We start from the raw sequence: 17297 nt of genomic DNA, 5'->3' as shown, positions 1-17297 counted from the left end.
TAGGACAAAGGTTAGCACCAATGTTAGCACACATAGAAAAGACTTAAGGACAAACTAAAATATTTGTGAATCGTCATTTGATCGGGGCTTCATGTAAGTTAGATTCGTCAACAATCTGACTTCTTTTAAATTAAGCTAGCTTAGCATACGGAGACAGAGTTAGCTTGACTGGTCTCCAAGGAAATGCTGTTTAGGACGGGAGAAGCTCTGTGGTGCGACTGACCGGCGCCCATGATGAGGCCTGGAGCCGAGTCTTTGGTGTGGACCGTCCCGGACACGTAGGGGTTGTCGGCCCAGCGCAGGTGCAGGTGCAGGTGACAGTCGGGCTGCAGACAGACAACACACAATGAAGTCTCCTGGAGCTTCTGGACGGACTCGTCTCATAAGCGTAACTGAGGCCTCCGCATCAGATAATCCAGGTTAATCTGGGCCACATAAGCGATCTGGAACGTTTATGGCTACAGGACTGAACACAGACACAGTCCTGGAATCATTTTGTTGTCATGAGTGAGTACAAGTCATTTGATACGGTTTCCATGGTGATGTCCCAGACACCGTGGCGGTGGTTGCTAGTGTCTCTTAGTCATCTGTATTCAGCAGCGTCGGTTTGTCTGAGGACTGTTTTAAATGTAGATTATGGGCATTAATCTCTCAGACGTGACGATGAAGGACTGCGCGTTCACCGGGCGCCATCGCTCGCCGCCACCAGCGGCCAGTGTGGCGGCGCCAGATAAGCCCGGCAGCGCCTGACTGATGGGACACACGGGGGACATGTCTCCATGTGTGTGGCCTCACAGAGTTTAACTGATGATTCCATTCATGGTCCTAAAAGGGAAGCAGCGTGTTGGTCCATCACATTCCTGTGTCCAGAACCGCCAGGACAGTTCGGATCAGAGGAGGACTCATTCTACAGCCAGCGTTCAAACCTAGTTCTGGTTCTGGTTCACAGTCTGGCTGTGGGGTTGAGCTGGGAAGGGTGAATGTTGGATCAGTAAATATTCAAACGTTTGTACCGCTCTGCAGGCGACCGGCTTCCCGTTCATGTCGGCAGGAGGCGGAGCCAGCGGGGTCCAGTCCCGTCCTTTGTTGTAGGTGATGAGGGTTCTGACTTTACCATCCATCTTCTGATTGGCCAGAAAGACTCCTTTGATTCCACGTACCTGGTAGAGTCAAAGGGATGTTAGCTTAGCCTTGATACCTCCCACCAGACTGACTGACTGGCTCATGCTAACATGCTAACAAGTTCTTTCATCCAGCAGCCTCCAACATAGGTGATAATATTCTGAATAAATGCTAATGCTAACAGCCATCCAGCAGAGGGAGGAGCCTGTCTGTCTCCATTGACCATCCACCCACCCACTCATCCATCCATCCATCCATCCATCCATCCACCCACCCACTCATCCATCCATCCATCCACCCACCCACTCATCCACCCACCCACCCACTCATCCATCCATCCATCCATCCATCCATCCATCCATCCATCCATCCATCTCCTGTCCCCTGTCCCCTGTCCCCTGTCTCCTGTCCCCTGTCTCCTGTCCCCTGTCTCCTGTCTCCTGTCTCCTGTCTCCTGTCCCTTGTCTCCTGTCTCACCTCCAGTATGTCGATGAGAACGTTCTCCTCTGGCTGCTTGGTGCTGCGGACGTTCTCCAGCACCATGGAGTAGTAGACCCCCGGAGGGTCCGACTGGTATAGGTTATAGGTGTCTGACTGGTACCACTCCTGGAGGGCGAGGAAGACCTGGTTCTCATCCGTGCTGACGATCTGCACATCCTGCGGGATCACAGGTGAAGAGTGATGGCTGCAGATCCCCCACGCAGGTGTGAATAGAATCAGCCTTGGTCTTTTATTCAGCAGGTTTCACAGAATCAACCGAGTCCAGGACTTTAACAGCACCACAGCACCACAGCGGTCCCGGTGTGTTTGTTGTTCCCTCGGTCAGGTCTCACAGGACACGGTCAAACTGCTCCCTCGGAGCCTTTTCAATTTTTCATCCGCCATCTTTTCAATTATTCACGGCCAAAAAACAGCCTTCACCCCCCCCCCACACACACACACACACACACTTCTCCCCTTCCCTGCTGAATCACTCCTCCTGAAAGCTTCTCAACGTGTGACCCATCTGCTCACCCAAGTAAGAGGACACATGTAGACAGAGAGACGGTGAGGCTGAGGACAGGGGGGGGGGGGGGCAGAGAGAGGAGACAGAGGAGGGAGAGAGTGAGATACAGGGTGAGGCTGAGGACAGAGAAGAAGGAGAGGGAGACAAAGTGAGAGAGTGTGTGTGTGTGTGTGTGTGTGTGGGCGTGTGTGTGTGTGTGTGGGCGTGTGTGTGTGTGTGCTTCTCTAAACTCCAGTTAAAACAGATCTCAGATCTGTGACCATCACAGGACCTTGGCAGATCTTTGAGCTTAAATCCCAGAACATACTGGGGTCATTTACTGGGAGCACTGGTTGGAACCCACCTCAGGTAGTTGTGTCACATGACCAAGGTCAGCTGGTTACCTTTGGCAGCGAGTACTTGGGAAACCTCATCTGGACGAACTCGTTGCGTCTGTAGGACACGAAGTGCTTGGTGCGACTCCCCGACGTGACCTGGAGAGAAGAATTGGGTCCAGTTACTGGTTCCAGTATAGGAAACTGGGTCCAGAACAGCTGGGCTGGGCTGAGCCTCGAAGCCCAATGCCGTCAGGGGGAGTGGAGACATGCTGCTTCTTCTGCAGCCAGGACCAGAACCAGAACCGTCCGACCAGTCAGACCCTCACCACTGGGGGCGGGGCTTATGGAGAGAGCGCCAGACGCACTGAGAGCGAGGAAGGTGATGATGATGATGATGATGATGATGATGATGATGAGTCCAGCTGCTGAGCTGCTGCTGCACGTAACGTCCAGTTACTGGTGCTGGTCCAATTACTGGTGTCAGGACTGATTCAGTTACTGGTGCTGGTCCAGTTACTGGTGCTGGTCCAGTTACTGGTGCTGGTCCAGTTACTGGTGTCAGGACTGGTTCAGATTCTGGATGAAACACCTGATTAACTGTTTTTGTCCGTCTGAGGCAGCTGTTTGATGATGATGATGATGAAGGTCCGCTGTCTGTGATGCCCCTGATTTACTCTGAAAGGTCACTTCCTGTTTCCTGTGCAGGTTCAGGAACAAAGGTGAACACAACAGCGCCGCCATGGTTACCTTGACAAATATGTAGTCGTCCTGCACCAGCAGGGAGCTGCGGTCGATCTTCCCCAGGAACTGGGCCGTCACCATTTTGTCTGAGCAGTTCTGGATGAGACAGGTGACGTACAGGTAACCTGCAGGAGCACACAGACAGAACACACAGTCAGAACACACAGTCAGAACACACAGTCAGAACACACAGTCAGAACACACAGAGGGAACACACAGAGGGAACACACAGTCAGAACACACAGTCAGAAACACAGTCAGAACACACAGTCAGAACACACAGTCAGAACACACAGTCAGAACACACAGTCAGAACACACAGACAGAACACACAGTCAGAACACACAGAGGGAACACACAGTCAGAACACACAGAGGGAACACACAGTCAGAACACACAGTCAGAACACACAGTCAGAACACACAGAGGGAACACACAGTCAGAACACACAGTCAGAACACACAGAGGGAACACACAGTCAGAACACACAGTCAGAACACACAGACAGAACACACCGGGGGAAAACCTTTAGGTTCCTTCTCTCCTTAACAAGACAAATGTCCCAGTAACACACTTTTAATTATTTTTGTCTCTATATTTCACTGTTGTCAGACTTTTATTTGATGTCCAGACAAATCAGGATAGAACAGATCAGGACAGAAGAACCCTAGAAGAACTCTAGAAGAACTCTAGAAGAACTCCAGAAGAGCTCTCAGGCCTGACAGAAGTCTGAAATGAGGGGACATTCAGCCCAATCCTCATAGGTTCAGCACTTCTACTGATGCTGCTCCTCATCTGGTTTCACAGTTTCAAGAGTGACTCATTTAACCCAGTTAGCTTTCATGCTAACGGAGCGTGAATAAAGGTGAGTAATGCAGAGCAAGAGGAAGTGCACCTCCGCTGGAGTCTTGGATCTCCATGTGCACCAGATCAGGATCCACGTCCACCCCAGCTACTGACCTGGAACACAGAAGCGGACACCAATGTTTGGACGATGACGATGACCAGCGAGCCACTGACACATTCTTATTATTCAGACTCTTCCCGTAACCACTGAATCATCACCTTTTTCTTGTTATATGAGGGGGAGGAAACTTCTGGAAATCCGCTGCACTGAATATTGGGAACTGTTTCTAAATGATCAGCAGATATTGGATTTCTTTTAGAGTAAAGTCCCCATCGCTGCGCGGTAAATGCTAACATGCTAACACCCATGTGCTCTGAACTCACACGTACAGTACATCATGAAACATGGACAGCTCTTCGCGGTAGTGTTTAGGTTGCTATAGCGACATTGTAGTCAAGCTAAACGCACGCTGGGTCACTGGAAGAGGCTTATTATCAGGTGAAGGAGAGGAAGACCTTCGACTGAATGACGCTGCGGACTGAGAGTACAGCAGCTTCCATTAGCAACCATTAGCTAACGCGTTAAACACGGTGCCATGGACTTGGAGGGTTAGAGGTGTTAAAGGACTCATCTGGAGATGTGTGACAGCAACATCTGCACCAAAGGAAGTGTGAAAAGGTGCCGGAGCTCAGTTTGTCCTGCTCAGACGCCCTTGAATTGAAGGAGTTTTGCTCAGTGCAGCTTGATAAAAGCACGCGATGCTAATGAAAGTGTTTTCTGCACAGCTCATACATAATTTATCCTCCGCACAAATGTTGAGTTGGGCTTCGACCTTGGCGGTGTACATGTAGATCAGCTCCTGTGTCAGAGGAGAGGCCGGTGAAACCAAACACACACGGCCGCTTCAGCTCTGCTCGGGTCTCCAGCCCGTCCACGTCCTCCTGGTTTCATCTTCAGATGCCGTTAAAACGGGTTCAGAAGTTCTGCTCTCGTTGTTTAAACCCACAAACTGGGGACGGTTTCTCGAAGGTTCCCAGTTAAAGTGGTGGAAAGGGGGAGATTAGCATGGTTTGTTAAAACATTGCCCACCTTCACCATCAAAGGCTTTCGCCACTAAAGAACAGCATGGTTGCCAAATGCTAGCTAAGACTAGCATACCTGCTAAATGTCGAGGTAGTAACTGAAGCTAGCAGCCCACTAATATTTGGTTCGTATTTTAGCTCCAGACACAGTTGTTAGGGGCCAGTCTGGGCTTTAATGGCTAACTTTTATTGCCTGAAGCTAAACCAGAACCAATGGTCGACACTAATGAGTTTAGGTTTCTCTGCCGGGACCTTCAGAAACCAGTTGGACCAGAGCAGCAGAAGAGTGGGAACTCAAGTTCTCCTTCCTGACCCAGTATTGACCGTCTGAGTGTTACTGGGATGTCACCAGTACAGGTCATTAATCCTTTCTCTTTAGAGGTTCGTCCAACTCGACCCAACCCAGATAAAAGGAGTGGAGATGAACTGACCAGTAGACCCGATCCTTGGTGACTCGGTCCTGAAGCAACGTCCACTTGTGGCCAAGGTCCGTAGAGGCGAAGAGCTGAAGGACCAGAAGAGAGAAGACGGCGTTAGAGGAGAGAGACGCAGGTGTTTGACGATGATTCCTCCACTCACAAGAACCCTTATCAAAGCAGATCAAAGCTGGATCAAACACACTCCAGAGGTTCTTTACAGAAGATCAGCACACCTGTGACCTTCAGCATCCGCTCCGCTCTAAAGGAGGTCTGATGGTGTTTGATTCACCTGCAGTCTGACCACACAGACGCTTCACGACCGACTGCCCATCATTTACAGTTATTTATATCCAACGTTGAAGATGGCTCCTGCTCACCAGCGCTGAGAACAACGCTGAAGGACCCGGGAGCAGAATCAGCTGCTTTGAACAGACTGAAGCGTCTGTGTGACCCCGGGGGGGGGGGGGTGACGTGTCCAGCTGCAGGCGCTCAGCCTGGACGCAGACTGGCTGGACTGGTTCTGCAGCAGCCCAGACGCCCACGTGTGAAACACCTGAGGAATCTGCAGCCTCTGAATCAGGAAGTCCCGCCTCCCCGTGTGGGTCTGGTGCAGGACCTGTCAATCAGTCACTCGGAAGGGTCTGAACTGTGGAAGCCGGGCCAGGACCACGCACGGTCGCCGTGGAAACGCTCCCTCACAGAGGTCCACCTCTTCATCTACATCAGGGGTGTCCAAACTACGGCCCGCGGGCCAACTGTGGCCCTTTGTCCATTTTTAATTGGCCCGCAAGACATTTTATAAATAGAATAGAATATGGCCCGTACTTCAACTTTTGCTTGAGTGTATTGGACTTCTTAGTTTTAACACCAGGGGAAGCTACTGTTGGCATGAAGGCAGTTACTCCACCAAAAAGGGAAACCCTGCTTTTGCGCATCACTTTGTAATAAGTGTTTTTCTTGTTAACACACAGTGTACACACCGCTGTGTACAGCGCACACACTGCACACGCAAAAGCAGCTCATCTCATCTGATGCAGATTTGCTCCTTGATCAAGTGACATTTGTCCGGATTTTTGGCCCGAGTGGCGTCAGATCAGGACCACAGCTTGATGGCCCGATTTACATACCCAGCTGATACTCACCAGAATAATTTACTAAATTTATACACACGTCCAGTTCAGTCTGTTAATGTTGATAACCATTTCAAGTGAACGTTATTAGGTGTGCTCCTAAGCCTAATAACTTAAATAACAAGCTTGAAATCTACCAGTTTCATTTTCCCCTTTATTGTTTTTTCTCTGTACTGTAAATCTTCTAAGAAGAAATCTGAGGCTGCTGTTCTGGGAATGAGCTACCAAAGATCCATTTATGGAAAGCTGTGATGAAGGCAGTTTTGTCTTTAATTATATTCAATAACAATATAACATATTTGACCACTTTTAATTGATTTTTCTAACTTTAATACACTAAAGTTGAGGCTATATACCTAATTTCTTGTAAGTGGCCCAGCCCCTCCTATATTTTTATGTATTTGGCCCTCGGTGGAAAAACGTTTGGACACCCCTGATCTACATGCACAGCTTCATGCACCTGGAGCAGCAGGACCCCAACTGCAGCTCTTCAAAATAATGCAAAATAACCCCCACACACACCCCAGTAGGCCAGGAGTTTATTACTCACCCACCCCCCCCCAGTATTCCAGGAGTTTATAACTCACCCGCCCCCCCAGTATTCCAGGAGTTTATAACTCACCCGCCCCTCCCTACAGTATTCCGGGAGTTTACAACTCACCCGCCCCCACAGTATTCCAGGAGTTTATAACTCACCCGCCCCTCCCTACAGTATTCCGGGAGTTTATAACTCACCCGCCCCCACAGTATTCCGGGAGTTTATAACTCACCCGCCCCTCCCTACAGTAGGCCAGGAGTTTGTCTTCGTCCTTGGGGTGGAACATGAGGGTGTCCGGGGTGAAGGCGACGGGCTGTCGCTGGAATGAGGAGCCTTCGTCAGTGCTGATGAAGAGCATCTGGTCCCGCTCATTAATGGAGGAACCCACCAGAACCACCTGGAAACAAGGATGGAGGTCAGAGGTCATCAGTGTAAGCTAACAAAATCTGTGGATGAGGGCAAACGTGGATGTACAGCCACGATCATTCCGTATGGAGCTGTAGGAAAGAGGACGGGACAAACGTGCGACCGAGCCTGTCGTGTGAATCCCAGAGTCCTCGTGCATTCATCATTCATGCGTTCATCATTCATGCGTTCATCATTCATGCGTTCATCATTCATGCGTTCATCATTCATGCGTTCATCTTCAGACTCTCTGATCCAGAGGTGAATGAGTGAATCAGCTGATGAATCTGCAGCCTCTGAATCAGGAAGTCCCGCCTCCCTGTGCCTGTCTGGTGAAGGACCCATCAATCAGTCACTCAGAAGGGTCTGAACTGTGGAAACCAGGCCAGGACCACACACGGTCGCCGTGGAAACACATCCCCACAGAGGTCCACCTCTTCATCTACATGCACAGCTTCATGCAACTTGAGCAACGGAGCACGAACTGCAGCTCTTCAAAATAATGCAATGTGATGGTGTGTGTGTGTGTGTGTGTGTGTGTGTGTGTGTGTGTGTGTGTGTGTGTGTGTGTGTGTGTGTGTGTGTGTGGAGCAGTGACCTAGATGCTAAATGCTGCCTGAAGCTTGTTGTCATTAGTTTGATGTTGAGTGAAAGCAAAAACACTTTAACTCCAACTCGACATGTTATCAAACAGCTTCTTCATGTTCAAACATCCTTTTCATGGGTCTTTGTGCTGTTAAGGGCAGAGGTGCGTGACAGTCACGTGCACGTCCATACTGTGGAGCGGGCCTGTGAGGTTGATGACGTTATTTCCATCATACATGGTCGTTAATAAACAGGCATGTTTGTATCATCAGAGCAAAATTGGGGGGAAAAAATGCTTTTATTCTGAAATCTAAATATTTGACACTGAAAGCTTTTTACTCGGCTTTGAGAAACACAAAAATCTGTCTTCGCCCTCAACTTTTTCCAGGGAATATTTGCTCAGTGAGTCTGGAAAGGAAACTGAGAGGTCGCGACCTGTGACGCAGAGCCCACTGCAGCCTCAGGGTGCACTAACACAAACCACCACCCGGGGGCGCTCCAGCCAAACATACTCGCCCAACATTTTCGGGGAACTCCTAAACACGCGTCATCTTCTCCTGATAGTCCAGCCTGTCCAGAGTGTGGATGCACATGTGTCCATCACATGGTCCGAAGGGACAGTGGGGGGAGGGGGGACTCCATGAATCCATCCTGGATCCTTCAATATAACATAATTATACAGCTTCAGCAGTGGTTAGAAGAACAAGTCTTTTTAAGAGTCTCTGACAGAGAGGGAGGAAGCAATGATATGGTGGGAGCTAGCATGAAATGCTCTAATCCTGAGCCAGGGTTGAATTCAATTAAAATTAAACATTTCCTGTGATGATGTGCTTGTGCTCTTGTGTTCTTCCTCCTTTGACTGTAACACGTCGATGAACTGAAAAGTCTGAATCCCCACTTGGAAGCAACAACAACTACAGCTGCAGTTGCTGTAATTGATATAAATCACTATTTGCTTTCTACTTGGCATGTCTGCGTGGAACACACACGTTCCTGCAGTGGCGTGCGCGTGCTGATGACGTTCCGCTCAATTACACATGTAAATGAGGTGGGTTTTAGTGAGGAAGTAGGCCCCATGTGGCTGCTAAACTGGGCTCTGCTGGGATTTACACTCAGCGCGGCGCAGCGAGAAGAAACATGTTGTTTAAGTGACCTATAATCCGTCATCATTTGCAAGTCAGTGTGCTTTTGTTGGTAAAATAATGAAATCGGTTCATCCCTTCAAATTTAAGCACCATAAATAGACTCTCCACTGTCCCATTGGACACATGATTATTGAGCGGCTCCGCCCCAGTCCTATTGGTCACATGATGCATCGAGAGCCTCCGCCCCAGTCCTATTGGTCACATGATTATTGAGCGGCTCTGCCCCAGTCCTATTGGTCACATGATCCATTGAGAGGCTCCGCCCCAATCCTATTGGTCACATGATCCATTGAGAGGCTCCGCCCCAGTCCTATTGGTCACATGATCCATCGAGAGGCTCCGCCCCAGTCCTATTAGCTGTCACCTTAGAAGTGTTGACAGCATTGTCACATGACTCATTCTCAGGTTATTGAAGAGGTTTAGCGAGCGATGATGAGACTCTAATTTCTCCTGACGTGACTCAACGTCATGACTCTGACACCTGAGGCGTTCATCTCTTCTTTTCAGCTGGCTGAGAAACATGATCTGATCAGGTAAACCTCAAAAATGACCCAGTTGATCTGAAGGAGCACAGGTAGAGCACATTGACATTAGGTTTACGGTGGCTATAATGCCAATGCTAATATGCTAACACCATAATGTGCACAAGCTTTTCAGTGCAGCTATGGCCATCAGGCCTGATGGGGCCCATCAAGTGCAAGAACCTGTGTTCATCAGAGAACTGTCTGTAGCCACTGTTTGGAGAACCTCTCCATGGCACTTACCTGTGACCACTGAGTGCTGCACCTGTTCTGAGACACCAACCACACCTTCAGCATGTAGCTACAACATCCACATGTTTGTGTGGAACACAGACGCGTCAACAACCCGTCATCCTCACTGACAGGAAGTTAAAGTCCAGTTAGCATCATCATGCTTCTTCTTCATTACGAAGCGGCTACAACAGCAACGTTTATGCAGCAGCAAACGAATCACACGGACGTTCAGGTGGAAGGTTGAGGTAGCTGGGAGGAGAGCAGGTTAACAAGGGCGGACACACACACACACACACACACACACACACACACACACACATCTGAGAACTCAGTAACCTTCAGCGCTGAGGTCAGGTGACCACAACTATCCTGGAACCTCATTAGAAACTTCAGCCACGTGGGGAGAGTGTAGTGTGGTCACATGACCCGCTGACAGCAGCAGCAGGCCGGTCACCTGTGCCGCTACAGCTCTGCCCCCAGAACAGACGCTTCCCTGCTCCTGCAGGACGTTTGCAGGATGGTGAATCTGTGAGCCGGTATGTCACCATGAAGGTGTCAGCGAGATCTTCCACACAGGGAACTGGAGATGAGTGTGTTTCTGAGCACACTGGGATGGAAACACAGAGGAGAAAGAAGACAGGAAGTAACCAACGCATCAGCACACACACACATTTTCTCAGAATGCCCATCTGTTTGCTCTGACCCTTCCTCCTTGAGTTTAAAGAACCCACCCCACCTCTCCTGAGTCCTTCCCGTTTCTGTACATTAGCTTTTTTAGGAGCAGGGATACACAAGAACCCCCCAAGAAGCACAGACTGGAAGCTCTCACAGTGTTCCCAGTAGGACCGGAACATTTGTATGACTGGTTCCACGAGAAGTCTCAGAGCTGAGCGGGAAAAAGTGTCCCCTCCTGTCAGAAATCTGTCAGAACGGGACAGACATCATGCTTCCGTTACCAGGACCACACCTGTCAGGATTGGAGGATTTCCCATCCTGGTGATGGAAAACACGGCGCTGACGTGGAACCAGAGGGTGCTACAGCCCCATCAGTAATGCTGGTTTCTCACTGTCCTTCTCTCCCAAAATCGTCCATAAACAGGAGTTCCAGCCGCTAAAGGAATCTTCCAGAACACTTCGGGAAGCCTGACGCTAGAGCTGAGCCAGCACACACAGGGGAGATGATGGTGATCAAAGCACAGTTCTTCTCCAGTGTGCTTGAAGATGGAAGCGAGCTCCTCGTCCTCCCCCCACGGATTCCCATAAGCCCGCTTCTCCTCCCCTACTGTCATCCTTAAGCTCAGTTAATTAATTATTGAAACTCTACACGGCTGAGGCTGTGGTGGGCGGAGCTAGTGGGCCGAGCTGGTGGGTGCTTCAGAAAGCATCGGGGAGTGATACCCCCCCCCCCCCCAGGGGTTAGACGTGGGGGTTGCTGCTCTGAATAAGGATGATACAGTGAAGATCATCAGCTGATGAAGATGCAGCTCTATTAGCGGATCTGTTAGTGAGCGAGGGCGGAGCTGCGGCTTATTTTAACCTCTGCGGGAGTGAAGGAATCTATAATCAATCCCCAACGCTGGCGTGCTAACAGGAAGGGGGTGTGTCAGAAGACAAGGGCACGCCACTTCCTGTTTCCTTGTCTGTAGATGTGTTGGTCGTCTCTCTTCTCCGACTGAATGCTCAGCGGGTCGTCCTTTCATCCACCGTCCTGCCGCTACCCTTCACCGCCGTCCTGGCCTCCGAAATGTTGCTGCTGTTTCTCAGACCACGCCCCCCCCCCAGGGCGAGGTCGACGCCCACTGAGATGCTGCGGTCACGAATGAGAGCCTGCGGACCCCGCTGACGCGGTCGTCCATCACAAACACAGCTCCGGCTGCCGGGTTAAAAAAGCGCAGGTACGTAATTACATCACGCAGGGGGAAACGGCGTCCGTTGGAGAGAAACCATCTAAATGCAAATGAGTCAAAACAGACAACTTTTCTCTAAACAGACGTCAGAAACTGTTTCTGAGACCTTTAACTTTGGTGCAACAAATGGAATGATGAGGGACGGTTGTTGTTTGTATTCTTTTCTTGACTGCTATGTCTCATTTGGGCCCACGGGAGGGTGCTGGGGCCTGGGGCCCGGCCCTGAGCTCCAGACTGGCCTCAGACCGTTGGATGTGTGTACTGATCCACATTTCAGTCCGGAGACACCAGCTGACACTGATGTGATCTAATCCAGTAATGGAAGCTCTTCCTGTCTCACCTCAGGGGGCGTGGCTGTGATCTCGGCTTTGATCCTGACACGGATCAGAGCTGCCAGATCAAAGAGCAACGCCGAAGAGACCAGCTCAAAGCTAAATCAGCTGAAGAACACGTGAGCTTTGGCTTCCTCTGAAGACCGAGGAAGATCCACGTGATGAAGAATTAATAACGCAAACGTGCACCTCAGTGCAAACACACAACCGGCGCAGCTGTTTGGCATCAGCTTGTGCAAACGTGTTCTTCCTCCTTTTGTTCTTCCTCCTTTTGTTCTTCCTCTCTTTGTTCCCCTGCTCCCGTTTGAACACGTCATGTGTTTGGAGCAGATGGAGCGTGTCCGTCACCGAGAAGGAACCTCTGCACACGTACAACACGCGTGTGTCGCTCAGGATAAACCCCTGAGGCGCCCTCATCACTATCACCTTCATCATCACCCCAACACCGATATCAAATTTAACATCAACCTCATCTCCACGTGATCATATTCATTAGTGCCATCTTCATCATCATCATCATCATCATCATGGTACCATCATCACCATCATTATTATCATCATCATCACAATACCATCATCATGGTACCATCATTATCCTCCTCATCATCATCATCACAGTACCACCAACATCATTATCATCATCATCATCATCATCATATTCAGCATCATCACGATCAGCAGTTCCACACCATCATGTTCATCCTCCTCCTCATCATCATCATCATCATGGTACCATCATCACCCTCACTATTATCATCATCATCATCATCACCATCATTATTATCATCATCATCATCATCATCACAATACCATCATCATCATGGTACCATCGTCATCATCACCATCATCATCATCATCATCATCATCATCATCGCAATACCATCATCATCATGGTGCCATCGTCATCACCATCATCATCATCATCATCATCATCATCATCATCATCACAATACCACCATCATCATGGTACCATCATCATCATCAACACATCATTATTATCATCATCATCATCACAATATCACCATCATCATGGTACCATCAACATCCTCATCATCATCATCACAGTACCACCACCACCATCATCATCATCATATTCAGCATCATCACGATCAGCAGTTCCACACCATCATGTTCATCCTCATCACCAGAATCATCATCATCATCATCATCATCCTCATCATCATATCATCATCATCATCCTAATCACCCTCCTACTCACCACCAACTTCAATGTCACATATCAGTATGTGATCGATATCAGTATCATCATCGTCGTCATCATCATCACACCACCATCTCCATCATTCTTCACATCACGATCAACATCACTCTCACAGCACATTCTTCAGCGTATTTAACGCCACCATCTTCATCATCAGCTGAGGACCCCTGAGCAAGATATGGAACCCTAAATGCTGATTCAGGGGTGTACGCCGCCTTTGCCCCTGTGTAGGACAGGCTCCAGCACCACCACCGTGATCCTGAACGGGATAAAGTGCTCGCAAACCCCAAATGAAGCACGTCATCATCGTTCCTCCACCATCATAATCATTATCGCCATCATCTTCATCAACTTCACCTTCACCACCATCATTGTCAACACCAGCATCATCATCTCGCAGCAGAGTTCTAGAAGAACCAGCATGAAAAACATCACCGATTTTGGATCAGCTTTATTTACCTTTCGCAATATCGATGGTGCATCTATTCGATTTCTGCAGACCGACTGATGAAGAAGCAACGTCTTTACGTCAGACGGACCAACAAGGTTCTCATGAGCTATGCTGCTATTAGCATAGCATAAGGGAGTTGGGGGGGGCAAACCAGTAGGTTGTGGTGGACAACTAATATGGTTTGTGGTGAAAGATGTTGGAATCGATGAAAGAAGCTACATCAGAGCTTGTTTGTGAGACTGTATATTTACCCTCATTCTTTAATGACAACCGAACGTATTAGCGAAATGTCTGTGAGATATGACCTGCAGAAGGACACGTTGTCCAGCATCAGCGTGGATCCTTAAGGCCCTGACACCTTCTCCATCCAACTGCAGACCGAGGCCGCCACAGCTGCACGATACGTGAGATTCAAAAGATTCTCCACTGGATTTCAAGGAATATTATATAATTATTAGTGTTCATGAATTAGGTTTTATTTTTCAACAGCGAAATAATTACGATGCTGCTGAAGGAGCGGAAGAAAGGAACCCAGCAGCTTGGAGCGTCTGCTTGAGGCGATAGTGAAGCAATAGTGGAGGAAAACGGGATCACGTGTGATTCACGAGGCTGGTGCAGCTTCAGCTGTGGTCAGCAGGGCTTGTTGGGTCACGCTGCTCTCTGTAGACACATGGGGGGTCAACGCTGGGGTCACGTCCTGAAACTGAGCTGCAGCGTTCTGACGGTTCTAACGTTATCAAAGAAGTCTGACAGGAGCAGGTTCTGAGGGAACACTGACTCATGTTCCACCTCAGCACCAGTCAGAACCACATCAGGAGCATCATGAGGACTGAGATGGTTGATTCTTCTGTTGGAAGAACACTGACTCAATAAGATGATGGAGCCCTTCCTATACTGTCATCATCATCACCATCATCATCATCACCATCATCATCATCACCATCATCACCGTCATCATCATCATCATCACCATCATCACCATCATCACCATCATCATCATCATCACCATCATCACCATCATCCTCATCATCATCACCATCACATCATCATCATCATCACCATCATCATTATCATCATCACCATCATCATCATCATCAGCATCATCATTATCATCATCATCATCATCATCACCATCATCATCATCATCACCATCATCACCATCATCATCATCACCAGCAACATCATCATCACCGTCATCATCATCATCACCAGCAACATCATCATCACCATCATCATCGTCATCACCATCATCACCGTCATCATCATCATCAGCATCACCATCATCACCGTCATCATCATCACCAGCAACATCATCATCACCGTCATCATCAGCATCAGCAACATCATCATCACCATCATCATCGTCATCACCATCATCACCGTCATCATCATCATCATCATCATCACCATCATCATCATCATCATCAGCATCATCATCATCACCATCATCATCACCATCATCACCGTCATCATCATCATCACCATCATCATCACCATCATCACCATCATCATCAGCATCACCATCACCACCCTCATCATCATCACCATCACCATCATCATCACAACATCATCATCATCACCATCATCATCATCATTATCATCACCATTATCATCACCATCACCACCATCATCATTATCATCATCATTATCATCACCATCAGCAACATCATCATCACCATCAGCATCATCATCATCATCATCATCACCATCATCATTATCATCATCACCATCATCATTATCATCACCATCATCATCACCATCATCATTATCATCACCATCATCATCATCATCATCATCATCATCACCATCATCATTATCATCATCACCATCAGCATCATCATCATCACCATCATCACCATCAGCATCATCATCATCACCATCATCACCATCATCATCATCATCATCATCACATCACCATCATCATCATCACCATCATCTCCTCAAACTGTTGTGATCATTAAAATATTCTCGTCTCTTCAGTCTCAGAATTTAAAAATCTGAAATTCTCAACAATTAAGATTTGAAATAAATAAGTGGATAAAAGACACAAATAGACCCTCATGTACACACACACACACACACACAGTCAATATTTTATCAGTAATTTATTAGGTAATTAGCAGAGATGAAAGTGTCACTTCTGGAGTCAGTGATTACTGTGTCGCTGTGGCTGTGAAATTTATCTTCGTGCTGCTACAGTCCTGCGTGTGTGTGTGTGTGTGCGTGTGTGTGTGTGGTGTGTGTGTGCGTGTGTGCGTGTGTGTATGTGCGTGTGTGTGTGCGTGTGTGCGTGTGTGTGTGTGTATGTGCGTGTGTGTGTGCGTGTGTGTGCGTGTGTGTGTGTGCGTGTGTGTGCGTGTGTGTGTGTGTGTGTGTGCGTGTGTGTGTGTGTGTGTGTGCGTGTGTGTGTGTGTGTGTGTGTGTGTGACAGAGCTGTAGGAAGCCCTCCAGGTTTGTACAGAAGCTATAGGAGGAATAAAGAAGCTCTCTTTTTTCTATCTGTGAGTTCTGCCATTACGGGTTTTCTTTTTTTTTTTTCCTCAATAAAACTGAGCTTTTGACCTTTCTCTCTCTTTTTATCAGCAGCGCTCTCTTCAACCTGACCCTGAAGGTTTGAAGAGGCGTGGCCAGAGGGGTGAGAATCAGCTGCATGAGACCACAACAATGATCACACCAATAATGACAATAATAATATAAAACAGCGACACCAACAAGGAAAACATTGATGATTTATGAGGTTCTGCCTGCTAGAAGAGGTGAATCCTCCTGAAATGGATTGGTTTGTTGTCATGGATACAGGGAAAGGGCTTAGCTTGGACAGTTCAGGTGGAGGTCAGCATCGGCTTCACCTTCAGCCTCCTTCCTCTGCCTCTGCTCCTGACACTTTAGCACTCAGACGTTCGCTTCTGCTGAAATATTGAGGAGAACACGACCTCCACTTGGCCTCAAAAGCCCACACCAAAGTGTTGATGTTCCTCACAGCTGAAAGATGAAGGGAACACGCTTCCTCACTTCCTGTCACGACTCCAAGCGGTTTAGACCTAAATCATCTCTACATTTATGGCTCTCGGATGACACCTTGTCTTCCTGCCCTGCTACCAGGAGGTGAAAGCAGAGTGGTTACACGTGTCACACCTGAGTGCTCACCCTGAGTGTTCCTCATTAAAATGAGAGAAGGCATAGAAACCTAATCTGGTCTAATTTAATCTGATGTGATCTGAGTTACGTGGTCTTCAGCCAGTACTCATCTGAGATTTGATGCTAGCCTAGTTTAGGTGGGCCTGAAAAGTCCG

At 48.4% G+C, this 17297-nt stretch overlaps 1 protein-coding gene across 1 annotated transcript in view; it reads right to left on the bottom strand.

Moving 5' to 3' along the window:
- The window catches only part of sorcs2 (sortilin-related VPS10 domain containing receptor 2), a 51601-nt gene that overhangs the window by 9554 nt on the left and 24750 nt on the right, over positions 1–17297 (bottom strand). Inside the window, exons 4-11 of the mRNA XM_057027321.1 lie at positions 7435–7599; positions 5547–5620; positions 4082–4146; positions 3193–3311; positions 2512–2601; positions 1600–1779; positions 1014–1160; positions 224–326 (exon numbers count right to left, since the gene is read on the bottom strand). Coding sequence (XP_056883301.1) covers positions 224–326; positions 1014–1160; positions 1600–1779; positions 2512–2601; positions 3193–3311; positions 4082–4146; positions 5547–5620; positions 7435–7599 — 943 coding nt within the window. The remainder of the gene's footprint in view (positions 1–223; positions 327–1013; positions 1161–1599; positions 1780–2511; positions 2602–3192; positions 3312–4081; positions 4147–5546; positions 5621–7434; positions 7600–17297) is intronic.

The sequence above is a fragment of the Takifugu flavidus genome, chromosome 3 (assembly GCF_003711565.1).
Source record: "Takifugu flavidus isolate HTHZ2018 chromosome 3, ASM371156v2, whole genome shotgun sequence".
Taxonomy (NCBI): Eukaryota; Metazoa; Chordata; class Actinopteri; order Tetraodontiformes; family Tetraodontidae; genus Takifugu; species Takifugu flavidus.
This window is presented reverse-complemented; position numbering and strand designations above follow the sequence as displayed.